The sequence below is a fragment of the Anopheles gambiae genome, chromosome X (assembly GCF_943734735.2).
Source record: "Anopheles gambiae chromosome X, idAnoGambNW_F1_1, whole genome shotgun sequence".
Lineage (NCBI taxonomy): Eukaryota > Metazoa > Arthropoda > Insecta > Diptera > Culicidae > Anopheles > Anopheles gambiae.
The window spans coordinates 3,202,196-3,229,094 of record NC_064600.1 but is presented as its reverse complement, the minus strand read 5'-3'; the positions used below and the strand labels follow the sequence as shown (position 1 = coordinate 3,229,094).

The window sequence follows — 26,899 nt, the reverse complement described above, 5'->3', positions numbered from 1 at the left end:
GTTAAAATTTTCCACATTTCCAATTGAGTATAAACTTTGCAAAAGCTTTGATGAAACAGTTTTGAAAAACAACCCCCTTTGGGAACGAGTTTGAAATCCCTTATAATCCAAGTTCAAAATATCATAAAACAAATAAAAATATTAAAATTTATAATCTAAAAATAACGTAGCTATAATAATACGGCTTGATATTTCTTTCTTATGTAAGAAAAATTTGGATTTTTTTCAAATATTTGCAATTTTGATCGCTTTTTGTACATTTTGATCGTTTTTTTGTTCAATTAGGATTTGCTAACCAACCAAATTCCTATAAATCCTAAATAGACGATACTTACCACTAACACCGGAATTCAATCATTGCAGTATTTAATAATTTAACTAATGTAATCTAAAAATTGCATTATTGCCCTCCTTTTCCTGCAGACCTATTACAATCTAACCAATACTCTGTTCCCGTCCGACTCGTAGAAACGCTCCAAAAGCTCACCGGCAACCCATTGCAATCGCGAGTTGTCCAGCCTTTGCTTAGTCCAACCTTTAGAGCCGCTGCACTCATCGCTCGCCGAACCGTTGCTTCACCGAGGCAGCCCACTCGAGCGGGTGGCCCGCCTTTTTGTGCTTGTACATGTTCGAGCCGCAGGCGAACGTGCGCGGACACCAGGGACACCGGTACAGTGCCGTGCCCGTGTGCGTCGCCTCGTGCTCCCGCAACCGCAGTGCCGTCTTGAACCGTTTGTCGCACAGCGTGCAGGGGTATTCGGGCCGGGCCGCGTGATGCAGATGCACGTGCGACTTGAGGGCGCTCGCGTTCACCGACTCCTTGCCGCAGAACTTGCACGTCACCGGACCGTCGTTCGTGTGGCAGCGGATGCGATGCTGCTGGTAGGATTTCTTGTTGCGCAACCTGAACGGAATCGGGTTTGAAAAGGGGTTGTTAGAATAGTAGAAAACACACACACACGCTCTCCCTCCGCTGTTTCCAATGTTGATGCGTACCATTTCTTGCACTGTTCGCACTGATGCTTCAGCTGCGACTTGCCTTCGACCGAGTGCGTCAGGCGATGGTTTTCGAACAACGCCCGGCTGTTGAAACCCTTCGCGCAGATATCACAGATCAGGGCGAAGCCGCCACCATGGTACGTCTGCTGGTGGCACTTGAGCACCGTCGCGGTCGTGAACGAGCGCTCGCACACGTCGCAGTGGTTTAGCTTTTTGTGCTTCGCCAAATGATGCACGAGATGCTGCTTGAGCAGGTAATCCTTCACGAACGTTTCGCCGCAGACGTCGCAGCGAAACGGGCGCTCGGCCGCGGGCGTGTGTATCCGCCACTTGTGGTTTTGCAGGCTCCGGCTGCTGGAGTAGCTCTTGCCGCACACGTCGCACCGGAAGCAGTCGGGATTCTCGTGCACCAGACAGTGCTCGTACAGCGACTGCCGCTTGCTGTACGTGCGCTCGCAGCACACGACGTCGCAGCTGCGCAGCCCGTGCGCCTCGGCCGCGTGCTCCTTGAGCTGGGTGAAGCTTTCGCCGAAGAAGGCGCACCGGCTGCAGTGCAGCAGACAGTGGCGCCGGATCAGCTTCTCCTGTTCGCCGATTTCCGTGGCCGAAATGCGGGTGCGATACTGCGAGGCGACTAATTTTTCATCGTCGACCGCCTCTGCAGTGCTGCCGTTGGTGGAGGGTACGCTCACATCGCTGCTCTCCATCGAAGGGTGGTGCAGTGCGCGATGCTTTTTCAGCGACGGTTGGCTGGTGAAGCTAAAAACAGGAGAAACAAGAGATTGTACTTCAAGGGTTTTAATCTCGGCATGATACACAATATATAGAGAGAATGTTTTTCACAGAACCGAAAAAGAAAGGGTCATTGAGCTGAGCATATACTCACAATATGTTGCACACGCTGCAGGTGATGTTCTTTCTGGCCACATTCTCATGCCACAGGCCGTGCGAGTTGAGCAGATGCTCCGTGGCGAACGCTTTGTCGCACTTGTCGCACCGGTACCGCTTCTCCTCCTCCGACGTGTGGATCAGCAGGTTGTGCTCGTCCAGCGACTCCTGCTTGCGGAACTTGATGCCGCACGGCACGCACCGGTACACCAACTTCCGGCCGTGCGTCTGCAGGTGCATCTTGAGCGACCGTCGCCGCGTGTACTTTCGATTGCAGCACACCGCGTACCCCGGCTTGCCGTGTACCTGCCGGTAGTGTTTCAGCAGTGCGGCAAAGGTAAAGCGCGCTCCCTCCTTGCTTCGCTCGCTGCTGTTCGCATTGTTCGACTTCCGGTAGCAATCGTGGCAAAGCAGCTCCAGCGAACTGCCGCTAATGCGGCACAAGGACAAACCTACCCCGGGGAATGGAGCGTTTCCTGCCGTGCCGTCGTCATCCTGCTGCAGAGGTACGAGCGTTTTCGTGGCGGGCGGTTTGGCTGCCTGCTTGAGCGTTGCCAAAGGAATGTTTGCATCCTCGTCGGAATCTTCGTCCTCTTCGGCCGGTTCATCGTCGCTTTCTGGTAAGCTCTCCTTCACGAAAACTTCGTTCACGTTCGTGATGAGCGTGCTGCCCTCGTTCAGCCAGACGAGCTGGTCGGCTTTCGTTGTGTCCGCTTGCTGCTTTGTTTGGGTTGGTGCAGCTGGTGGCTCTTGCTTAACCGCGGCCGGATCTAGTGGTGAATGCAACCGTTCCACTTCGAGATAGAATTTGTGAAACGAATACGTCACATCCCAGCAGGTGGTGCAGATGTATCGGCCTGTGCATGTCGCTGCCTAAAATAACGATGTTAAACCATAAACAAGAAGCAAATACATAAAATTGCAGGTTTTGGAAATGCATACCGAAAGCCAAAAATGTTTACAGATAACATCCGCCACGGTGCCTTGGCCGGAGTCGAGTCGCTCGGTTACCAAATTTCGATCGGTACTGTTTAACTGACACAGCAGGCATTGATCGCAGCTAACCGGCTCAGGCTCCACTCTTCCGGTGTCCATTTTAACCAACGACAACGGACTGTTCGGTAGGATGCAACACTCTCTTCTATCGGCACGCTACATATTACTCATTGTGGGTAGTTTGCACTTTTCCGCTCTTTGCCTTATTGCATTTTAAACTGAATTCAATTGAGTCTGAAGCAAGGTTTTGTCAGGTTTGGTTTTAGTCTCCTTGCACGATGTTCACGGTTTGCGCACAACTCTGCTAACCATCAAGGTTGGTGCACCACTGGATCAAAACAAAGCACACGCGCCATGTTGCTTTTTCGCTTGACAGCCGTATGTTTACAGCTGCACACAATTGGTTTGGGCTATGGGACCAAGGTGTTATAAATGACAAGGTGAAGTTGTTCAGAGCAAAATGACATTTCTCGACTTGACATTTCTCTTCCGGTGGCTCCGGTATAAAAATCGGGAAGGGGTGGTGCGGGATAATGAAATTTGTATGCAGAGAGTGACAGATGTCCCCCACAATGTCGCCCAGCAAAAGCGATAAAAATCAACCTTCTAAATACATTATCCTTGTATGGGACCTAAAACTAAGGACCGTGGCAACCAAGGACCGTAAAGATATCAGGTCAAGTTATAAGCCCGTTTTGACAGCTAGGTGGAAGAAGAATCGACGAAGAAAACTGACAGTTAGTTTTCCGCGTTTGGCGAACGCTTCAAGTTCTCAAAGGAAAATATCCATTTTAAATCACGGGCAGTGTTCTAATAAACTAAAATATTCACCCAAATTGATCTCCACCAAATATTGACCATGCAAAACGTAAACAATCCATCAATACATATACAAGCGGAAAACCATCTGTCAAAATCGGAGCCCAGGGGGAGGATCGCCAAAACCGCTATAACTACACCTCATTATACATTCCACCTTGGTGGCAACCAAGGATAATGTATTTAGAAGGTTGATTTTTATCGCTTTTGCTGGGCGACATTGTGGGGGACATCTGTCACTCTCTGCATACAAATTGCAATACCCCGCACCAGCCCTCCCCGATTTTTATACCGGAGCCCCCGGAAGAGAAATGTCAAGTCGAGAAATGTCATTTTGGTCTGAACAACTTCACCTTGTCAATTATAACACCTTGGTGGCAACGCTTTTTCGCCTGCGATTTTATCGGTCGGCCTGTCAAATTTTTTATGGTATTTGACAGATAACGTCGGAATTTGTGATAACATTTATTCTTTTACTCATTATCCGTGCTATTCGATTATCCGGGTTGTGCCCCGATCAAGGATAATGTATTTAGAAGGTTAATTTTTATCGCTTTTGCTGGGCGACATTGTGGGGGACATCTGGGGAGAAATGTCATTTTGCTCTGAACAACTTCACCTTGTCATTTATAACACCTTGGCCCCGATGACGCTGGATAAACGGCGCTCCGCTTTTGACATTTAACAGTTCTTTAGATATATAAGGTAGATTCGCTCAGCATTACCGGGAGTCGCTCAGAATCGTCCGGAGTCGTCCAAAGTCGTCCGGAGATTCCTGGAGTCGTTCGGAATTGTTCGGTATCGTAGGAGTTGTCCGGAGTCGTCCGAAGTCATTCGGAATTGTTCATAGTTGTCGCAGTTGCTAGGAGTCGTCTGGAATCGGTTGGAGTCGGAGTCAACCGGAGTCAGCCGAAGTCGGCCTTCAACACATGGGCTAGTATACGAAATGCACGTGCAAAGTGAAAAACCACAACGAAATGAAATGCCTGATCTCAAGCAAGTTGAACCGGACAGCTCCTGTTGACTCCAACCAGCTCCATTTTCGGTTGACTCCGATCGACTCTAGACGACTCCGAATTACTCCGAATCCGTTCGACTCCGGACGACTCCGACTCCAAACAACTCTGGGCGACTCCGGATGACTCCGAGTTTTTCGGATTTTGCCGGAGTCGGATTTGCCTAACAATAGCCAGAGTCGTATCGGAGTTGTGGGTGCGGTCCAAAGAGCACATCAATGGTTTGTACTGCATTTGATGGCAACGATTTTGACGTGCGACGTTTGCTGTCAAACTCCTTGCAAAATTTTCACAGCACGTTCGGTAAAATAGCATGTTAAAAACAATTAAATTAAAAATAAAAATCTTTGAAAATTGGAAACCCACGTATCTCGGGGACTAACTTTACTTTTTCGCTATCATCAAATCGGAAAGAGCGAGAAAGCACATGCATTTTGTAATAGCTGAAAAAACATTCGTTTATAATTTCGCATTAAAAAAAAGTAGAAATATAAAATGGAAGTTAGAGTGCAAACAAACACACAACAAAGCAAAAGTGACACTTTTTGTTCGCAAAAGTGACACCTAGCTTCTTTCGATGTCGGTCTCGTTCTGCTAATTGGGCAGGGCCGCTTGCGGTGCGTTGACGTCTGTCCTGGGACGAGCACACCACTACATGTTTGCCGGGCTGTGACGAGCCGTTTCTGAAGGGGCACGCTCGAAAAGAAAACAGTACAAACAGTCATTCACACACATACACACCCACACGTACACACTCTCGCGCAGGGTGATTGTGTACAGAAGGGGGAAGAGCAGAAAAGAAAAAAGAAGAAACCGCTGAGGAAGGAGTGTTTTATCGGACATTCCAGTAAAACCGATAGGAAAAATCCACGTATCGTCACAGAAAGTGCATCCAGCGAGTGAAGATAGCTCTAGCTCGTAGCGCAAAGTGTGCAGATGTGTGCATTTTCGTACGCAGCTCGCCTTCTGCCGTAGCATTAGCACCAATCAATACTTATCGCCATCAGCATCATCATCATCGTCATCAACTTCAGCATCATCGTCGTAAGCAAACAGCAGCAGCAACAGCAACATCAACCAAAGCATTAGTCATATTTACACCTTCCTGAACGGTGAGTATAGTGCGGTGAATGAGAAGATCCATTTCATCACAGAACCGTGCCCAACCCGGACGGTGTTTGCCAGTGCGATAGGTTGGCTAGCACCAGCCACGTGCATTAAACTCGCCCGCCGGATGCGCATCGCGGGGCGCGTTGCTCCCAAGTAAATAACGGTGCGGGCAGTTAACAAAGTAAACGAATCGCTTCCGTTGTGCACCGCGTTACTGTGGGCGTCTTCCAGCACAGCATCACACCCCGGACCGCGATGGCCCAGGAGAAGATCACGCTCGCGGACGCGCTGTCGAACGTGGAGGTGCTGGACGAGCTGCCGCTGCCGGACGAGCAGCCCTGCATCGAGGCGCAGCCCTGCTCCGTCGTCTACCAGGCCAACTTCGATACCAACTTCGAGGATCGGAACGGTTTCGTGACCGGGATCGCCAAATACATCGAGGAGGCGACCACCCATGCGAATCTGGTCAGTAGCTTTTAAAGCGCTTGTTTGTAATGCACCCATCCACACCCCCCAACACACATACATGCACACACTCAGACAGCTCGCTTGCATGTAAACATTGATGTCCCACCCCACATACACACTCACACAATCGTTGCCCTACATACATTAGACGGGGATGTGCATGGTAGAGCATAAACGCGGTATGCTCAGTATGCCACGCAGTCTCCCCCTTCCTCCGGGGGGTGATTGCATTTATGATTGTGGACACACCGTACTAACGAACGTTTGCTTTCCTCCTCCTCCCCCTCCCTTTGCTTCTGCTTTCCAGAACCAACTGCTCGACGAGGGACAGAAGCATGCGGTTATGCTCTACACCTGGCGGTGCTGCTCGCGCGCCATACCGCAGCCGAAATCGAACGAGCAGCCGAACCGGGTGGAAATCTACGAGAAAACGGTCGAGGTGCTCAGCCCGGAAGTGAACAAGCTGCTTAACTTCATGTACTTTCAAGTAAGCATTCGCAGAGGCGCCGCCCTACCCGCCATTTGGCATGCTACAATCAACGCACTACAACAATCAAACGGGCCGTTTAGCTCAAAAAATTGGAATTAAATTGAGTAAATGGCCAAATGCACGTCTGTTTGTAAAAGGGTTGGAATCGCAGACACGCAGCAACTGGCTGGCAGTTAGGGCGAGAAACGTATGATGTTGGAATTTATTTTCCCTCATTCAGCGCGTAAACCATCGCTTACCATGAGTCAGGCGTTGGATGTTGTAAAGAACAATGTTAAAAATAAGTACTACCGTAGATGAATTCCGTGATGATTTATTGCTTTGAAGTAGATAGACTGATGCTACTGCAGGGTTTATGACTGGCAAAAACATTGACTAACTATAATAGAAATATTGATTTTAAACATAAAAAACCCCCAAAAAAAGCAGGCCATAATTGGAAATTTAAACACTGGAGCCTATTCTACTCTTTTAGTGGATTTGAGTCGCGAAATTTGATTTCGAGTGCTCTATGAAATTTTCTAGTTGTTATAAAGTCTGATAGGGAAAATACATCGCAGTAGAAAACAATTAGGCAGACCACCTCCCAGAGAAAGCTTTAAAATAATTTTACAAAATTAGAATGTTAGCCAAAAAATGAAGAATTTTCTTATAAATAATTTATTGATTTGTTATAATATCAGTTTTTTTAATAATTCAGGCTGTTCTCATGTTGGTCCATCAAATTTTGTCTAAAAAAGCTCTGGCGTATAAATGATTTGCTTTAATTATTTATACACATTACAGTACTCAGTTGCTTATAGCAAAAAACTGAAATGTTTTATTTTAAAACTGCCAAAACATCGAAATCGATCCATTTCCCGCTAGGGCTTTGATGTCGAGAACGACAGGCTTGAATCGAAAGAACATGAAGACGTGCTCAAGCAACGACGGATAGTTTTGTAGCAAAGTAGGGCCTGATTTTCTTAACAATATCCAACTCGACGTCGAGTGATCTCGATTGCAAGAATCGAATAAGCTTGATTGTTAGCCATTATACATTCTAAACCACTGTCAATAGAAATTGCTACCAACTACCTCGCTAATGAAACGGTTGGCTCTGTTGCGCTATTCTGTTTTTTTTGTTTTTGTTTTAGCGGAAAGCGATAGAGGCATTCTCCGGCGAGGTGAAGCGGCTGTGCCACGCGGAAAAGCGGAAAGACTTCGTGTCCGAGGCGTACCTGCTGACGCTCGGCAAGTTCATCAACATGTTTGCCGTGCTGGACGAGCTGAAGAACATGAAGTCGAGCGTGAAGAACGACTACAGCACGTACCGGCGGGCGGCCCAGTTTCTCAAGGTGATGACGGACTCGCACAGCCTGCAGGAGTCCCAGAATCTGTCGATGTTTCTCGCGACGCAGAACAAAATCCGCGACACGGTGAAGGACACGCTGGAGAAGATCGTCGGGTACGAGGATCTGCTGTCGGAGGTGGTGAACATCTGCGTGCACATGTACGACTCGAAGATGTACATGACGCCGGAGGAGAAGCACATGCTGGTGAAGGTGATGGGGTTCGGGCTGTTTCTGATGGATTCGGAGATTTGCAACATCAACAAGCTCGACCAGAAGAAGAAGCTGCGGCTCGACCGGATCGATCGGATCTTCAAGAATCTGGAGGTGGTGCCGCTGTTCGGCGACATGCAGATCGCACCGTTCAACTACATCAAGCGTAGCAAGCACTTCGATCCGAGCAAGTGGCCCCTGTCCAGCTCGACCGCGATCAGTCCGCAGGCGGACCTGATGGTGCACCTGCCGACGATCCGGGAGGACCACGTGAAGTACATCTCGGAGCTGTCCCGGTACAGCAACGAGGTGACGACGACGTACAAGGACAATGCGACCGACGGGGAGAACAAGTCGACGGCCGATCTGGCGCTGCGCGGCCTGCAGCTCCTGTCCGAGTGGACCTCGGTCGTGACCGAGCTGTACTCGTGGAAGCTGCTGCACCCGACCGACCACCACCAGAACAAGGAGTGCCCGGCCGAGGCGGAAGAGTACGAGCGGGCGACCCGGTACAACTACACCGAGGACGAGAAGTTTGCGCTGATCGAGGTGATCGCGATGATCAAGGGGCTGCAGGTGCTGATGGCCCGCATCGAGACGGTGCTGTGCGAGGCGATCCGGCGCAGCATCTACGCCGAGCTGCAGGACTTTGTGCAGCTGGTGCTGCGCGAGCCGCTGCGCAAGGCGGTCAAGAACAAGAAGGACCTGATCCGGTCGATCGTGATGTCGGTGCGGGAAACGTGCGCGGACTGGCAGAAGGGCACGGAACCGTCGCAGGATCCGGCGCTCAAGGGGAAGAAGGACCCGGACAGTGGGTTTGCGATCAACGTGCCGCGGCTGAACGTGGGCCCGTCCTCGACGCAGCTGTACATGGTGCGCACGATGCTGGAATCGCTGATAGCGGACAAGTCGGGCGGGAAGCGCACGCTGCGGAAGGACATCGACGGGTCGTGCCTGTCGCAGATCGACGCGTTCCACAAGGCGTCCTTCTACTGGACGTACCTGCTGAGCTTCAGCGAGACGCTGCAAAAGTGTTGCGATCTGTCGCAGCTGTGGTACCGGGAGTTCTACCTCGAGATGACGATGGGCAGAAAAGTAAACGTAAGTATAGCGAGAAACCCTCTTTGAGTCGAAAAATTTAGCTTGGCTGCTTCTTGAAAGTTGTGTTAAAAGTCTAGTAGAGAGAATCTATCGTAACGAGCAGGCGAAATCGCAGTAGACCTCAAATCTCCAGACCAACTCTTGTAGATGATTTTCCATCAACAAGAGATCGTTAAGAATCCTGTTGCAACAGTAGTTCTAATTAGTGTTTGGTAAATCTGATTCAGATTCATGAATCCGAATGAATCTTTGGAATGATTCAATGAATCTGAATATTGATTGGAATTTCAACACTAATTCTAATTTGAAACATAATCATGTTGATGGCATCACTTAAAATAATGAACAAATGGGCTTTAAATCATGAGCTATATATGTCTACACATTCGGTCAAATTTATACGTGTTTAAAAAAATTATAATGTAATTTTGATTTTAAATTTGAAAAGATTTACCTTCCCAAAACTAACCGAACCGTTCGTTCCCCGCCCCTCCATATTCCAGAAATGTACCGTTCGCCACCAGCACAACGAAGAGTGTAGCGATCTGATCACGATGGAGAAGCGCATCCAGTTCCCGATCGAAATGTCGATGCCCTGGATCCTGACCGACCACATACTGCGCACGAAGGAGCCGTCGATGATGGAGTACGTCCTCTACCCGCTCGACCTGTACAACGATTCCGCCCTGTACGCGCTCACCATCTTCCGCAAGCAGTTCCTGTACGACGAGGTGGAGGCGGAGGTGAACCTCTGCTTCGACCAGTTCGTGTACAAGCTGAGCGAGCAGGTGTTTGCGCACTACAAGCAGCTGGCGGGCAGCATCTACCTGGACAAGCGGTTCCGCGTCGAGTGCGAGGTGCTCGGGTTCAACTTCCAGTCCTACCCGCGCAACAACCGTTACGAGACGCTGCTGAAGCAGCGGCACGTCCAGCTGCTCGGCCGCTCGATCGATCTGAACAAGCTGATCACGCAGCGCATCAACGCGGACATGCAGAAGAGCCTCGAGCTGGCGATCTGCCGGTTCGAGGCGAGCGACATTACCGGCGTGGTCGAGCTGGAGGCACTGCTGTCGGTGAACAAGCTGTGCCACAAGCTGCTGTCCAAGTGGCTCGCGCTGGACGACTTCGACGCGATGCTGAAGGAGGCGAACCACAACGTGCTCGCACCGTACGGGCGCATCACGCTGCACGTGTTTGTCGAGCTGAACTACGACTTTCTCGCCAACTACTGCTACAACGCGGCCACGAACCGGTTCGTGCGCAACAAGCTGCAGATCGCGTTCTCGGGGCCGATCACGCGCGAAAAGGCCCCGGTCATGTCGCACTACTACCTGTGGGGGTCGAAGCCGCTGAACGCGGCCTACTCGACGCAGTACAGCCAGTACAACGGGTTCGTCGGGGCGCCCCACTTCCACGCGATCTGCCGCCTGCTCGGCTACCAGGGCATCGCGGTGGTGATGGAGATCATACTGAAGGACATCGTGAAGCCGCTGGTGCAGGGCAATCTGCTCCAGTTCACCAAGACGCTCATGTCGGCGATGCCGAAGTGCTGCAAGCTGCCGCTGTGCGACTACGGTTCGCCCGGCGTGCTGAGCTACTATCAGGCCCACCTGGTCGACATCGTGCAGTACCCGGACGCGAAGACGGAGCTGTTCCAGTCGTTCCGCGAGATGGGCAACTCGCTGCTGTTCTGTCTGCTGATCGAGCAGGCGCTGTCGCAGGAGGAGGTGTGCGATCTGCTGCACGCCGCCCCCTTCCAGAACATTCTGCCCCGGCCGTTCTGCAAGGATGGCGAGAAGCCGGAGAGCAAGCAGAAGCGGCTGGAGGCGAAGTACGCCTCGCTGCAGATCGTGCCGAACGTGGAAAAGCTCGGCACGGCAAAGGTAATGGGCGAGCGAGAGTGGGGTTTTTTTTTTGTTGTTTTGTAGTCGCAGCTAACCTTTGCATTTGCATTTGCAGCAAGCGATGATTGCCCGCGAAGGGGACCTGCTGACCCGCGAACGGCTGTGCTGCGGGTTGAGCATTTTCGAGGTCATTCTCGGGCGGGTGAAATCATTCCTGGACGATCCGATCTGGATGGGACCGCCACCGATCAATGGCGTGATGAACATTGACGAGTGTTCCGAGTTTCATCGCCTCTGGTCGGCGCTACAGTTCGTCTACTGCATTCCGGTGGCGGGCACGGAATACATGGTTGAGTGAGTATATTTCTTGTTACAAAGTTCCGGCCATTGTGCTTTCTAGTGATGGGAAAAATGAAGTTTTTGTCTGGAATCGATTCCGGCTAGCTCCGAAGTTGTCTGGAATCGATTCCGGAATCGGTTTCAAAATTGGTTCTGGATCGGATCCTGAATCGGCTCCGGAATTCACTCCGGAATCCACTAATGAATCGACTCCGGAATCGGCTCCGGAATTGCTTCTGGAATCGGCTCCGGAATCGACTTCGGAATCGACTCCGGAATCAGAATCGATTCCAGCATCGGAATCGGCTCCGGAATTGATTCCAAACACGGAATCGGGTAGTTCTGGTTCCGAACTCATTTTAATACTTATTTATTTATCCTTGCCTCTTTTTGCAGAGAGCTGTTCGGCGAAGGGCTTCACTGGGCCGGCTGCACCATTATCGTGCTGCTCAACCAGCAGCGCAAGTTTGAGGCGCTCGACTTCTGCTACCACATTCTGCGCGTGCAGCGCGTCGACGGCAAGGACGACACGGTAAAGGGAATCGTAAGTATCCCATGCCGCAAACGGAAGTGAACGTACCGCATCATCTAATTTTACTTTCTCCAAACCAGAATCTGAAGCGCATGGTCGATCGCATCCGCCGCTTCCAGGTGCTCAACTCCCAGATCTTTGCCGTGCTGAACAAGTATCTGAAGAGCAACGACATCGAGGGCTCGAACGTGGAGCACGTGCGATGCTTCCCGCCCCCGCCCCACCCGAGCGTGGCACCCTCGCACTACCACGATCCGAACAAGCTGCGGGCGCAGTAAGTCGCGGGCCACGCTTTGCTAGATGCCAACTTTGCATTAGACGGAATGGTGTAACATCGACTAAGCCGCGAGGGGGAAACAGCGGAAGCGCACGTGTAGGGTGAAGGAAGTTTCCCGGTTTGTACTTTGCATTCCCTTCCCCCGTTTGGCTGGCCGTTTATTTTTCCAACTGAGATTGTAGTTTTTGCTTTATTACGCATTTACATCCATTCATACGCCTCTCGTTGTGCGTGCAATCGCTCACACGTGTTAATTCAATTACGCTAGTTTAATATACATACTTTTATATTGTTTGTACGTTGATGGGAACAGCACCATCAACGTCAGCTATCCGTGTACGATTCATATTTATATATATATAATGCGCCGGTAATATTATAATTACACAAAGAAATAGAAAACCTATACGTATCGGAATTAAACACACAAATGGGTAAATGAACAAGAAAATACAACATTAAGGCTCGCTGAAACTTCTAGCGCGCAGAGTTTCAGTTCGATTTAGAGCGCTTACGCGCGGTGTTTGTTTTCATTTTTAATTCATCTTATGTTTAGCATTTTATCTCTCTCTCCATGGAGGCTGCGCTGGTTGCACCCGCAACAGCAGTTCCTTTGCTTAGGATTTGTTCACCGAATCAGCTCTTTTTTTGTGTTAAGTAGGTTAAGGCACTGCTAGCGATTAAGTGAAGGTAAAAAAGGAAAGGAATTACGGAGGGGGCGGTCCGGTGGTACAGTCCTGCCCGCCGGCATGTTCGCGTAGGACGGTTACGCCAAATAGAGGAGGTAGAAGAAAGGAAAGGAAAGACACCAAATCCTTCCCCACGTTCACCCGCTGGAAAGCAAGTCCGACGGGATAGGCGAAGGGAATTACATCGCAAACATAAATTAACACAAAATAAAACGTAACGTAACGGCGAAGGAGGAAGGAGAAGGATGCGTTCGCTAAACACGGCCGTCGGTAGGCGCTTCCATACACAAATGAAATGGCCAAATTTCATGCTTCACATTCACTGGGCGTTGCAACGCCGAAAGGGGGAGACAGAGCGAGAGAGAGAGAGAGAGAGAGGGAGAGAAAAACAACAAAATATTACACGGCGGAGCGTAACTGTCGGGGCCTACTGTTAAGCTAGTGCTTTAGACGTAATAATAATTGTACCAAGCATGTAAACGTTTCATAATACAATTTATCGATATATGCATTAGCCAGACCGGTGTTGTGTGTGTTTGTGGGTGTGTTGATATGTGTTAGTTTTTATTACAACTTATTACCATCTATCGTTGCTTTCCATTACGCGCTATACACTTGCATCGCGATCGTTTTGGGAGGATCATTTAGATCGCGTTGTTACTCTGCCGCGCTGGTTTCTGAATGCTTTGGCTCTTTTTTCGCTTTTTGTTTCGCGTTTTTCGTATGGGACCGTGACACGTGCAACTGTTTTGCAGCTAGATTTTTCGTTAGCTGTACCGATTTTCCAGTAAGCATTTTTGTCGTACGTTTCTTACATGTTACGCATCACTAAAATCTAACACAAAAGTTCAATACATTCTTACTTAGTAGCTACACCCGAAGAAAAGAAAGGGAAAGAAAAAAAAAGTCCCAAGATCAAAAACAGAAAAGCTCTTTCGGGCTGACAGCAGACTGAGAGTACGGCCGCAACGATTCAAATTATGAATAAACGCAACCAATCTATTCATAACTGAACGCAGAACGCTGACAGCTCGGTTCAGCAAACACGCAAACAAACAACAACAAAAAAAAGGGGGGGATGGGGGGAGGAGAAAAATACATCAGCTCAAAACACGCCTTTCCCTTGCCCTGGAGTCATGCGACCTGGTAGTATTTATAATTGTCATAACGCTCCCTGCCGCTATCTGCTGCTCTGAAGAGAGGCCCCCTACGTTCGCCGCGCAATTCGTATGCGCAGCCCGTTCTTCGGGCGCAGGATGAGCTCGCCGAGCAGCGTAAGGTTTTCGCGCCGATCGACCGCCTCCACCCGGTACCGGCGCAGCACGGCCGAGATGATCGATTTCTCCTCCAGCACGGCAAACTTCTGGCCGATGCAGTTGCGCGGCCCGGCACTGAACGGGATGTACGCGTACGGGTGCCGGCCGCGGCAGTTCTCCGGCAGGAAGTGGTCCGGATTGAACTTGTCCGGGTTGGGGAACACCTCCGGATTGCGGTGCAGCTGGTACACCACGATCATGGCGGTCGTGCCGGCCGGCAGCACGTACCCGTCGATGTCGACGTCCTCGGTGAGGCGGCGGGCGATGAGCGGCACGCTCGGGTACAGCCGCAGCCCCTCCTTGATGCACGCCTCCAGGTACTTCATCTCGTTCAGCTCCTGCATCGTGGGGAAGCGCTCCCGGTCGCCGCCCATGATCTGGTCGATCTCCTCCACGATCCGGTCCTGGATGGTCGGCTCGGTGCCGAGCAGCAGCAGTATCCAGGAGATGGCGGCCGAGGTCGTGTCGTGCCCCTCGAACATGAACGTGTCCACCTCCTCGCGGATGTCCTCGTGCGACAGGACGGCACCGTCCTGGGACGCCTCGATCAGCAGATCGAGAAAGGCGAGCCGCTTCTTGCGCCCCAGCTCCTCGTGCGACAGATAGTCGTCCTTGTTGTTGTTGCCGTCCTGATCCGTACCAGCAGCACCACCTCCGCCATTGTTGTTGTTGTTGTTGTTTTTGTCGCCCAGCTGCTGCTTCTGGCGTCGGATCTCCTCCTTCCGCTCGTGGATGACGCGGTTGGAGAATTCGTGCAGGATGGCGAGACACTTCTGATGGTTCTTGTAGTCCTGCGTGAGCTTGAAGATGAAATCTGGTTGTAGCCAAATCTTTTGCTGCCGGTTCTGGACGATACTTCCAATTCTGTGAGGTTTTTTGGAGCGAGATAGAGCGAAAGAGAGATTGAAACAATGGAGAAGAGACGAAGCACAAAGATTACAATCAAGCCACCACCGGAGGAGGTGGACCTGACCCTGTCGCACTTACTGGTACACAGCTTTCACGTAGTCGGAGTCGGAATTGCACTGCGCATTCACCTGCCTGCCCATGGCCGTTTCTGTCGTGAAGGAGGCGAAAACATAATTAAATACGATAACTGATGCCGCCCGGCTGAACCCTGCCAATGCTCAGGCAGGCCCTACTTACCACACACCACGTCCAGTGCGCACAGCGTCACGTACGGGAAACAGTTGAAACCCTGCTCGTTGCCCAGCTCCGCCTCGAGGCGCTTCACCAGCACGGCGCTCTGCTCCTGGAAGATGTCGACGAAGTCGTCCAGGATCTTGAAATGGAACGCCGGCGTGAGGATCTTGCGCCGCGGGTGCCACTTCTTGCCGGCGCTGGTCAGCAGGCCGGTACCGAGCCATGGCTTCAGGAACTCGTAGTCGTGGCTCTTCTCGATGTGCTTCTGGCTGCCAAGGATGCGCTGTCGGGGGATGCAAAGAGAGAGAGAGAGAGAGATGAACTCAATTTAGTGCGGACTTACTGGAGCATCTAAAGATGCCAATCCTATCACCTAACAAAAGCTTCATCAGCAGCGCTGTTGTTGGCTTGGTCGACGCACGCCCAAGACGCCGTGAAAGGGATCGTATATTAAAAATTTCCAAGGTTAATTTCGGTTTCGGATGATACAGTGCGTGACATTTGTGTGTCTGGACTTTGGGGCAGCGACTTGCAAAGGCAACTATTAAATCCGCATCAAACAAAAACATTTTGGACAACTGCGCATCAGACTCTAACAGCACGGACGTCACACGCTACTCCAACAAACGTAGAATCAAACACATCTCCGTTTGTGGTGATTTTCGCTTGTTTGCCGTTTCGATTGGCATTCGCTGCTGAAAAAAATGCGCCGGACTCGAGCATGATGTATGCTCACTTAGAGTTCTGGTTGCGCTATAGAGCTGCCTATAGAACAAAACAAAACTGCGCCAGGAGATCGTTGCACCACACATGTTGTCGCGCAAATTTACGCCATCGCGCAATGTGCTCCCAGCTTGGTACATCTATTTAACACTTTTTTGATTAGGTTGTTAGGACGGCTGTGTTTGCGGAGCAATTGTGGTTTCTTCTGCAAATTCTGGAAAAAAACACCGAAAGAGAGAGAGAGTAACGACCTCTTCACATCGTTCATTCTGTCGCGGGATATATTAGGACAAGCCGGTTTTGGTAGGCGTTTTGGAGATAAAGATTGAAGTTCGTTTTCAACCTCAATTTCTTAGCAGTTCTACTCCACAAGAGAGACCATCGCTCGTTCAGCGAAGAATCATAACCTCCAAGAATGCAAGGCGTGGACGAAGAGTGCCAACAGGGTCATCCTGTGTTTGGAGTTTAGTTGCACATCTTATCGAGATCCGGTTTAGAGGTTTTTGGAGTCGTCCGGAGTGGTATTGGATGTTTGTTCAACTACTGAAGAACATCTCGCCGTTCGTTACTGTACAAGATATTCGAAAATACCTTGAATACGATGAAGCAAGCGCAATGCACTGTACGTAGATCGTGGGAAATGGTTCATTCCCCAGGTATTGCTCAACCGTAGGCCAACGCCTGCTCTTGAAATCGTCAAGGTCGTCAGTTGGGATTGCTGTGGCAGACGGACAAAACAACTCTACACTGCAGCCTATGTATAGTAAAAGCTTTTAAGCTCATCCTTAAAATTCCGACTGCGACTGCGGAGTTGCTGCCTGCTTGCTGTGGAGTGTAGTTAATCATCAAACAAAGCAAACTACAGAAACGACCGCTCATCCGCAGATCTCATCCGAAAAGCGAACCTTGTGTAGGTCTAGCGTATCGGCAAAGACGCTCATTTTTCGGCCATTCCTATCCGAGAAGTGGGAGAACCGTACTGTTTGGGCTTTTAGGGCGTCAGGTGGCTCTATCGGACTTTATCTGTTAACCGTTGGACAATGGTGTGTGGAAGACACGGGAGTGAGGGCGGGGGAGAGGAAAGATTGGCAATAAAAAGAGACGGGCGCACGGGCTATAGATCGAGGACGTAGTTATCTGTTTCGTCTGTTTCTCCACCGTTTGCTGTGGCCGTTTCTTCCTCTGCCACTAAATCGAAAGGCTATACACGTGTTTGATTTTTCCCTTTTTTTTAACAACGATATTTTCTGTGTCGACTGTTGAAGGTTGTTTGCCTGCGGTTCAAAACACCAAACACTGGCACAGTGTTCGGGTTTGCTGTATTCCAAATTTCAGCCACCGCTGCCGAACGATGTGTGATTACGTAGTGCATCGCCTAGTTTCACTCGGTTTTGATTAAAGCGAAGAGATTGATTTCTTTAACGGGCTTGCGTGTTGCTGATCTGTGTAAAGCAGCAGTTGCCACGCTGGTTTTACTGTATCGTTTGGCGCAGAGCACCGCCAAGTGAAGATGTAAAATCAGCAACTCGTAAATGCGTAATCAGAAACGATCACTTTAATCGGCCACCATTGGTACAGATTAAGTTAAACAAAATGAAATGAATGAATGTTACTTTTTGGGCTAGCGCTTCGGTGAGGCGAAACCAGCACAAACCTGCGAGATAACTATGTTGTATAATGAGTTCACTCAACGATGCCTAACGAAAACGGTTTCCGGCGGGGTGGACAAAGACGTCTAATGCCCATCAACGTCGAATCTTTGTCGAACATGCTGTTTTTTTTTGTTTCTTCGTCGCTGCGAAGGTTTTGTTTTAATTTGCTTCTACCCTTTATCTTTGCGCAAACTTGCCGGAGCAACGATCTGTTGCAATGCTGCCTAATGGAATATCATTAGGCGTGTTTTGTTTTACCAGATCGCAAACGGCCGTGCTGGCCGTTGGCGAGTGTCGGCACGCATGGGAAATGTGACGGGCTCGGGATGTACGCCTGCTGGGTGCATTTAAATCAACAAATAGTTTTGTAACTTCGAGACAACCTAATTTTGATTCCTAGCCGTCCGAAGGTCAGTCCTTTGCCTGCCGAGACCGAACAAAACCGGAACATACCAACATAGCAGTGTGGACAGCATTAGCTCCCTCTATTTGTTTATGAAACTTTTGTGTCTCTCGCTCATATAAAGTTGCCCCATTGCTGGCGTACCTGAAGCAGCAGGGAGGAAGGAGGTTGAATATGCGCTAACCGGTTTAAGCGTAACCAAATCGAACGCTGCATATGTTCGATAGTCAAATTTTAATTCTTTGCACAAGATCACAGTACCACGTCGGCGGAAGCGAATCGATCCGGCCAGAAGCGACCGCAGCAAACAGATGCCCGCAAGGCAACAGGGCAAGAGGCAAGAGCCGGAATGTGTTGACCTTAGCATCCTTGGCATCACCTCGCATTAGAAGTGAGTTTTAGTCGATAAGCAAAGAAACGCTTTAAGCAACTACATATCAACAGTAAAGGATGGAGACCTGCGTCTCAGTAGGCGAGAAACCTAGTGCTCGAATATTAATTCTCGAAATATTTGCGCTGAAAGAAATGGTTTAGAACTGCGCATTGAAGAAATGAGCGGAGTGGGAAGCTTCAGCTTGGCCGGAGCACACTCACAGATGCTGTATGGATTGGTGTGACCAGGCGAAAGACAATTCTTCGGTTGCAACGTACAAGAATTCAGGGAGCTCTTAAGCAGTGTCGATCGAAAGTTTACGTTTGATTGTTTGTTTGTTTGCTTATTTATCTTTTTTGCCAATCAAATGGTGTTTTGATGATGTTTTTTTTTTTTCTTATGAGAATTAAAAACCGGTTATTCAAACTAGAATCTAACGTAGGTGCTCAGAATAAGGCAACTGCATAGAAGAAATGCCTTTGCAAAGAAGAATGTATAGCACACTAAGGAAAAGATTTTGGGCGAAAAAAAATCTACAAAATATGAGTAGGCAGCAACATCAAAAAAGACTTGAATTACATATTGCGCTAGGCGCTGCTAGTATCTTCTGTAAGCAGATAATTTGCTTAGTTATTACTGCATAAAGTGTGTTTTTTTTTTATTAATTCTACGAAGGGCTCCTTCCGGGAGGTGTTTTGGACCGATCTTATACTTGTTTATGCTCTCGGTGATCGATTTGCGTCTCTTACTGTTATCGAGCGTTCGCTTTTTGTTCTAGAAGAAATGTCCCTACCATCCAACAGCGAAACGGTACAGTTATCTGGGTGCGTCTGCTTTCTCGTCGATGTGCGTCGTGTTTATCTTATTTTTCTTCTTCTTTTCATCAATCGTCTGTCTCACCATGTGCGTTAGTAGCTGTGTTAGTCTCGCTCTTTGTCTCCCTTTTCACTCTTTGACGACAGTCGACGACCACTGCGTTGGAATAAAGAACGTTCGAGAAGCCTAATCGAAGCGTTGCTGTGTGCCCCGTTTGCGACGTTTCGATTTCGCTTTGCGCCATAAACAAACTCTCCCGGATGCCTTAGGAAAACGAAAAACAGGTTCACGTTCACTTTTACCTTTTCAAAATGCACAAATGCTTGCGTCTATCATACTTTTTCTATGTTGCTTTTTTTTAAAAAAAAAAAAAAGAAGTTCCTGTTATGTCTTGCACAATCGACTGATCTTACGATAAAAGGGGTGATCCATAAAAGCCGACCGCTTCCGGTGGTAGATGCTCTAGCTCGATCGCACGCGCACATTGCTTCTAATGGCTTTTTATGATTTTAAACAGCTCGTCTATTGTTTGCCCGACACACAAACACACACACACACACACACACGGGCGCCCTTGCGATAGTTTACAAGCGGAAAATATGGAGCGAAGCTTGCTACTAAGCTTTTTTTTTTGTTATGTGTGACCTGATCGTGGGCAATTGTAGCAAAATCCATCCTTTTTATGGCAGTGCGATCGATTGATTGTCATCGTGCGGTCGATTGTTTTCCCATTTAACCCGCCGGTGGTTTTGGTCGCCTTTTACGATTTTGGGGGTGACCTCCACCCCTGCCCCGCTTTATTGACACCGAGCCGAGGTGGGCCGAGCGTGTTAGCGCCGTCGTGTCTGTTTAATCAACACAAAGCCGCGCATCAGCGCAGAGACAATGCCGAGGTCATGATCGGGACCGTGGAAGGATGCGCGCCGCGCTGAAGGTTCCCGCTTATTTACTTCCTCGTTTTACAACCGCCACCTTTACGGCTCTAATCACTGTAACTTTTATCACCGCGATGAGATAACGTTTCGGGCGAAAAGGCAGTGCCGGACGCGCTCTGGCATGCTTCGCGCACCATACATTCCACAACTTACCTCGACGGCGCTCGCTTTGGAGATCATCACGTACGGCAGCGGGCCGTTCCACGCCCTGCTGAACCCTTGGATGCGCCCGTACAGCTTCCGAATGGCGATGATGCGGTTGAAAATTTCTGCAAATACACCGACACAGAAAAAAAATGTGGTAAGTTTTGTGCTTTGTGCAAAACCACGGGAAAACCGAAAACTGCCAACTCATCTGACAAATGACGCAAAAGAAGACCCTAGGAGACGATGTTACACTTAAAAAGGAGGGAAGGGGGAAAGGAAGGAAGGGGAAGCAGGAACGTTTCGATGCAGGTAATTTGTTACGGTTTCGGCTTGATTGGAAAATGTTTCCTCATTTCCGCTTAATTTTATACTTTTCATTCTATTTTCTGTTCGTCGCTTTTCCATCGCACAAGTTCTTCGTTTACGATACGATATTAATGTTTTTTTTTTTAATCCTTCCCATGTTTCGTTTTGTTTTCTTCACAAATCATGATTGCTCACGATTCTACAGCCCACTGATCTGTATAATTTTACAACAGTGTGTATAATAAAAAAAATCTACGTGAAGGTTAATGCGCATCGACACTATACTACGCGACAGCACCCTTTATAGGGGGGATGAGCCCAACGATAAAACTGTTGCTCGTAAAGCCACTGTCGTTGCATTGCGACGAATCTCGTGCTGAATGCGATGCATCCTTTATCGCATTTATGCTTCTTTCTTGGGCTAGTGTAACCTTTGTGGATTGTGCAACAAGCATCGAACAAACGTAGCATGAGAAAAGAAAATGCTGGGAAAAATGGTTGCATGCCGAGACGCACAATAGCTTCACAATTTCACGGCGGACCAGTGAGTCAACCGGCTCTGTGTCACAGTAGTGGCAGTGGTCAGTCACCGTTTCGTCGTGTAGCATTTTACAAAAAGCAAAGCCTCACGGCGACTGTTTCTTTTCGTTCGTTGGATTAGAGAGGCAATGTTTTAAAATGCGGCACCTGCAGAATGAATTAGTTGAAACACATTTATACGCCATTGGTATTGGTGCGCGAGGATGGTTACTGAGATGTAACACATCTTTAATATGTAATAATCTGTTTCTATTTCTAAATCATTTTTGGTGGATACTTTTGAGCAAACATGTTGTCTCTGGCATTGGAGATTGCAAGAGAGAAAGCTCGTAGAAAGGGAGCTTAAATAGTGAAAGTGGTCTTTCAAAAGGAAAATCTTACAAACGCTATTTGTCTCCAACACGTAGTTGGTTCGCTCGTAGTTGGCATATATTCTTATCGCTTTACAGGACAGATCTAGTGGAGTGTTTTATCCGGTTTAGGTGCCAATTTTTTTTTTTGTCAAACCGTCAAACAAAAGCAACCTCCATCGTACGGGGCATTATGTCACCGATCCCAAGGTCTTCGGCGGACCACCGAAAGGCGTTAGGAGGGCAGCGTGACTGTAAAACATGGGTGCCGGGATGCAACGGGGCCAAATGAGCCGAGACCCATGGGGTCAGAGCGTGTTTCGTTCGGCGGATGATTGATCGAAAAATCAAGCGACGAAGAAGACTGACAGAAAGTAGCGTTCCACGCTCTCCCATTTGATTTTTACGCGCCACGAAAGGCAAACCCGTAATACAGCATGAAGTTGAGCGGCTTTGAAAACGTGTATCTTTCCTTAAACAAGCTTGTTTCATTTGTTCGAACTATTCGGTTGCCACACTCGGTGGCGAGCAGACAGACGGAAGGGAATGCGTTGCACAGTGTGGGTTGCGTATCGGTTCGGTCGCTGGACGCGCAAGAGCTTACGAAAGATCTTTTTCTTGTCGCTCAAGAGAAAAAAAAACACACAAAAATTGGGTGGAACACGAATTTCAATGGTCGGCCCGTTTTGTGACCGGGTGTGTAAGGGGGGGGCCAGTTTAGTCTGCGACTAGGAAAGATACATGATTAGCTTCCCCACTAGCAGCATGCAAGCCGATTATACAACCGTCCTTTCCCGACCCAACGGCTCGTTTAACCGTTCCAAATGCAAACACACACACACACGCACATACACATGCGAACGAGGGCGGAATAAAATGTGCCTCTGCTATGTAACACCGTGAACTGGCGGTATTGAACCCCATCCCTTGTGCATGTACAGCAGTAGCGCACTTGCTCAAACCTGCTTTGGATCGATTTACCCGTGACAGTGAAAAGCCCCAAAACCATTCAACTTGAAATGTTTTGCGAGCACGTGCAAGCGAGTGCACCATCGCTTCAAGTACACACACTCACTTGCGGTCGGCGCGCCAGTTGGTAATTGCGCTCACCTTGACCACCACGCGCGGACCGGGTTGTTACGGTGAACAGCGTTTGCACTGCATGCGGTGAGCCCCATTCACACAACCGGAAGATTACGACAATAAATCCGAGAGGAGGAGGGGAGGGTGGGGGGGGAGGGGGCAAACAAAAAAACAAACAAACGCATCAAGTGCGCGGGAAAGTAAAGGTTCGTCGCTTATCGCTGTTGAAATCTTTCGATTTAACGAGCGATTGCCGTGATCATTAGCATGGGAGGTTGTGTGTGTGTTTTTTTTTCTTGTACTGTTTAATTAATTAACAAAAATAAAAGAAGTCATTATTGGCCATTAAATTCTTGGTGGCACAACGTGTACAAATTGTGTTCTGTTTTAGTAGACAATTTTTCCACACATGAATTGCATTATGTCACGTAGCAGCATAAGCTTACGAAAAGAAACCCCCTTCGAAATACACAACGGGTCAACCAAACAAAAAAAAAAAAAAAGCCAGCCAGTCCGTGTTCTTCATCTCGTTCGATTGGTACAATTTGAAATGCAAATGGTGTCTGCGTGTGTCGGTTTTGGTTCGTCGCAGCAAAAAAAAAAACAAAGAAGATGCTACAGCGTAGATAAACCATCAGCCCCGGTCGGTCAAGCGACGAACCCCAATACTAAGGGTGGGAAGATGTCACTGACGCCTCGTATGATAGCAACTGGAGGATGCGATTGCCTTTGGATAACCTTTGCGCGAGCGTTTGTACGAACTCCTCGCGGAAGGTTGCGTTCGCTCCGCGCTGTTGTTTGCGCTGCCGATTAGAGAGATTTTGGGGTGCCGTTTGGCCCGGGCGAAGCAGGAAGTGAACCGCGGCGGCGGGCTGCCCAGACTCCGGTAACAAGGAAGTAGAAGTGGATGGTGTGGTCTGCGAAGGTTCTTTTCGCTTGCCTGGCTACCTGACTCGTTAGACACGAGGCACGGTGGTGTAGGACGTGCGCCAAGGACGTGCTCGGAATAGAATGAACTGTTGCTTGCTGGGTCTCTTTTCCGCCCTCGAAATGCATCCATCACTCACCATCGTGGTCCACGTTGATGTGCAGCGTGTTGCCGAGGATGGGCAGACCGGCCGGGCCGGGAATTTTGTCAATGTGGCGCACGATATGGGCCCGCCGCCGGTTGTACACGTAGATCGCGCAGGACACGGTGGTCAGCAGCAGCAGCGTGACGGGCGAGAACAGTGTGAACACCTTGGACAGCTTGCTCAGTAGCAGGCTGCCGCCGAGAAGGCTCTCCATGCTTTGCTGCGGTCGTGCAAACGCTCCGTTTGAATATTGCAAGCACGCGGCCGCGGGCGTGGGTCCTTAACGTGCGCGGGCACGTACGTTTTGATAGGTGCTAGGGAGCGTTTGTTTTGGTTGGTGGTTTGGCCGGTCGCCTGAGCAATCCGCACCGGTGGTTGAGTGAGAATGGTGCAGATGTATTTTTCGAGCAGTCGAGATCACGCTCGAGAAGTCTGTCCGCCACTGCACTGCAAAACCTCCGAACAATGAAGCATCAAAATCACTAGTTTGTCACAAAACCACGAGACGAGCTCGTGTCACAGTCACAGTACATACACAGACACACACAAACACACACACACAAAGTTATTCGCACGCCCTAAGGTTCTTTTTTGTAGCTTTCCTTTCCCTTCGAAGCCGCGCTAGTGGAGGGTCAGTCTCACGAAACGCGCGCGCGCACACCTGATGTCAGCTGTCCAGCAGTGGTCACCGCACACTGACTTGCCTCATTTCCGATAGTCCAATATTTATAAGCTCCACCTCACCTTCCCTTTTCGGCGAGATGACGAATGCTGCGAACGAGCGTGCAAAGCGGGAGCGCGGATTAGCGGAGAAGATCGTGCAACGCCCGAACGCCCGTTCGGAGAGCAACGCGGGCGCGCGCGCGCGCGTGTGACCCGAACGAAAAATCGGCTTCACCGGCTGACGTTTCAGACTTTCGGTGCGTTGTTGTTGTTTATTTCGGTCATTTCACTCGCACCTGACAATAACTGTCAAGGGCTTCAAAGGGGATGCCTGCACAGACAATGTTAAGGTGAGGCCTTGCCGCCCGACTGCATCTCTAACCTAGAAGCTGGGCGTGAAGCCGCCTTTGCTCGGTATTTATTGATAGGGTACTTAGTGCATTTATTGCTTAGTGCAAGCGGGAGCGCGGGTACAGTCGTCATCCGGCCGGCACACACTCTAGGACTCGCCGGCCGTTGGCTGAATGTCACGATCGCATGGAGGTTTCTTTGTTGCTTTGATTGGAAAGGATGTGCTTTTTTTTTTGGGGTTACCTTTTTAGCTTCCATCTCATGCGCGGTGACAGCCGGGCAGAATTTATTGACTGGCATACTCTGGAAAATGACAGAATGTGACAGGTCATAACGATATTTTTGTTGTGTATTTGTTCTTTTTCTCTATAAAGCGTGTCAATCGTTTTTGAAATGGTATAAACAATGCTGTACTTCCGCATGTATTTTGCATGTTCTTTTACAGCTATTTGCGTTTCAAAAGAAGTTGGCTGGGCTGCACGAAGCGGACAGTGAACCATCATTACTTTATATGTGCATTCTAACACAGCTGAATGCAACAAGTCCTATAGCGCTGTGGCAACGTACTTCGCCTGTCACGGTAAAGATCGGAAGTTCAAGACGTATCTAGAGCTAACCAAAAAAAAAAGGATTAATTTACCATTAAAAATCATTCAAGTGTTTTCGTTGGTGGGGTAGAGTTGTTTTGAGACCTAAAATGTGTGTATTGTATTCTTCAGCTAATCGACAACACATTAAATTACTAAGTATTATAACTCTACCGGGTTAAAGGTGTGTCAAAGAAGAATAGACGGCATGTCTGATTTCACACGTTGTGTTCTGTTTCAAATGATTATGGAGCAGCTTGTGGCCAAATGATCATCACACTGTCTCTTATTTCTGAGTCTGTTATACCACGAGAGACTATACACGACGACATGGACAAACAATTCGAGCCGAGGTCCTTTTTATGATGCTACATGGAATCAAGCGATTCTAATACATTGTACATACATTATTCTTCATTGTATTTGTCGATCGGGTATCTTCGAGGATATTTCTCTGTATGAATGTGATAGAATCTTTTAAATAATTTAATAAATCTGAATCTCGGATTAAAGGCTTGATGAATCTCTAAAGCTTGATAAATCTCAAAAGGTTCATGAATGTCAAAATATTCATATATCTTGAGGTTCTTCCTCTTCTTCTTCTTTCTGTTCTTGGCGTTACGTCCTTGAACTTATAGTGGGTTGACGACTGTATCACGGGCCGTAGGTTAGCCCTTGATAGTCATTAATGTCTAAACATTCATGCATTTCCAGAGATTCCTGAATATCCAGAAATTTACGAATCTTCAGAAATACATGAATCTTTAGAGATTTATGTATTTTGTTGGAATAATATATCTTTGAAGATTCGTAAATGTTTAGAGATTCGATTCTAGGTTTCAATCACTCATTGCTTTAGCATAGTATAATTTAATCTCAACGAAAGATTCATGAAGCAGAACACTACGGTCGATGGGCAGAATACCAGGTCAGTTGGCTGTAACTTTATTGCTGGAATACGTTCGAGGATTGAAACTTTCCTAACTTCTAACTTTTTCTTCAAAATTTAATGTTACATGGTCACTGCAGATCATTCTTCCAGATGACTTCAAGGTCCTACACCTGTATGTCAAAGTTCCAATACCTTAATTTACTTTCTTCTGTAAACAACGACATCTCCTCTTTAAAATGCGTGCACTCCTTGCTGGAAGTAAAAGCTATGACGACCCAAAAAAAAAACAACAAGCGTCTCCTGCTGCAGCAAAAAATAAACCACCGCAGAATGGCCACTGTCATTTTAATGTCAACAATCAGGGCTCGATGAGGAAGCTATTATTAGCGTTATCATTACTATCGGTGTATTTATTATTAAAGCTAATTGCATAA

General features: G+C 48.6%; 3 protein-coding genes across 4 annotated transcripts; 1 reads left to right on the top strand and 2 right to left on the bottom strand.

Annotated features, from left to right (window-relative positions):
- Positions 1-232: 232 nt before the first annotated feature.
- Positions 233-3,266, bottom strand: LOC1272068 (zinc finger protein 845). Its single transcript, XM_310938.6, has 4 exons — positions 2,830-3,266; positions 1,886-2,760; positions 997-1,758; positions 233-904 (listed from the first exon to the last, which is right to left on the bottom strand). Exons 1-4 carry the CDS (start codon positions 2,980-2,982, stop codon positions 553-555), a joined length of 2,142 nt encoding a protein of 713 aa, XP_310938.6. The 5' UTR covers positions 2,983-3,266; the 3' UTR covers positions 233-552.
- Positions 3,267-4,401: 1,135 nt separating this feature from the next.
- On the top strand, positions 4,402-13,489 carry LOC1272069 (cytoplasmic FMR1-interacting protein). Of its 2 annotated transcripts, none has more exons than XM_061644380.1 (8): positions 4,402-5,830; positions 6,065-6,293; positions 6,604-6,783; positions 7,923-9,431; positions 9,935-11,314; positions 11,391-11,629; positions 12,011-12,158; positions 12,227-13,489. In XM_061644380.1, the coding sequence occupies exons 2-8, from the start codon at positions 6,084-6,086 to the stop codon at positions 12,422-12,424; spliced, it is 3,864 nt and encodes a 1,287-aa protein (XP_061500364.1). In that variant the 5' UTR covers positions 4,402-5,830; positions 6,065-6,083; the 3' UTR covers positions 12,425-13,489. The 2 variants fall into 2 exon arrangements, with proteins under 2 accessions (XP_061500364.1, XP_061500355.1); XM_061644371.1 differs by having other exon boundaries at positions 6,060-6,293.
- On the bottom strand, positions 12,581-24,696 carry LOC1272070 (cytochrome P450 4c3). Its single transcript, XM_310940.6, has 5 exons — positions 23,967-24,696; positions 20,627-20,742; positions 15,575-15,854; positions 15,416-15,485; positions 12,581-15,292 (listed from the first exon to the last, which is right to left on the bottom strand). The coding sequence occupies exons 1-5, from the start codon at positions 24,184-24,186 to the stop codon at positions 14,320-14,322; spliced, it is 1,659 nt and encodes a 552-aa protein (XP_310940.6). The 5' UTR covers positions 24,187-24,696; the 3' UTR covers positions 12,581-14,319.
- Positions 24,697-26,899: the final 2,203 nt, after the last annotated feature.

Bases quoted from the DNA above. Each gene is read 5' to 3' on its own strand.
- LOC1272068 (XM_310938.6), bottom strand. From the start codon at position 2,982: ATGGACACCGGAAGAGTGGAGCCTGAGCCGGTTAGCTGCGATCAATGC. The intron at 1,759-1,885 runs GTGAGTATATGC...TCCTGTTTTTAG, and splicing joins TGCAGCGTGTGCAACATATT to CTTCACCAGCCAACCGTCGC. The intron at 905-996 runs GTACGCATCAAC...GATTCCGTTCAG, and splicing joins TGCGAACAGTGCAAGAAATG to GTTGCGCAACAAGAAATCCT.
- LOC1272069 (XM_061644380.1), top strand. From the start codon at position 6,084: ATGGCCCAGGAGAAGATCACGCTCGCGGACGCGCTGTCGAACGTGGAG. The intron at 11,630-12,010 runs GTGAGTATATTT...CTCTTTTTGCAG, and splicing joins GGCACGGAATACATGGTTGA to AGAGCTGTTCGGCGAAGGGC. The intron at 12,159-12,226 runs GTAAGTATCCCA...TCTCCAAACCAG, and splicing joins ACGACACGGTAAAGGGAATC to AATCTGAAGCGCATGGTCGA.
- LOC1272070 (XM_310940.6), bottom strand. From the start codon at position 24,186: ATGGAGAGCCTTCTCGGCGGCAGCCTGCTACTGAGCAAGCTGTCCAAG. The intron at 15,855-20,626 runs GTAAGTTGTGGA...ATCCCCCGACAG, and splicing joins CCAAAGCGAGCGCCGTCGAG to CGCATCCTTGGCAGCCAGAA. The intron at 15,486-15,574 runs GTAAGTAGGGCC...CCTTCACGACAG, and splicing joins CGCACTGGACGTGGTGTGTG to AAACGGCCATGGGCAGGCAG.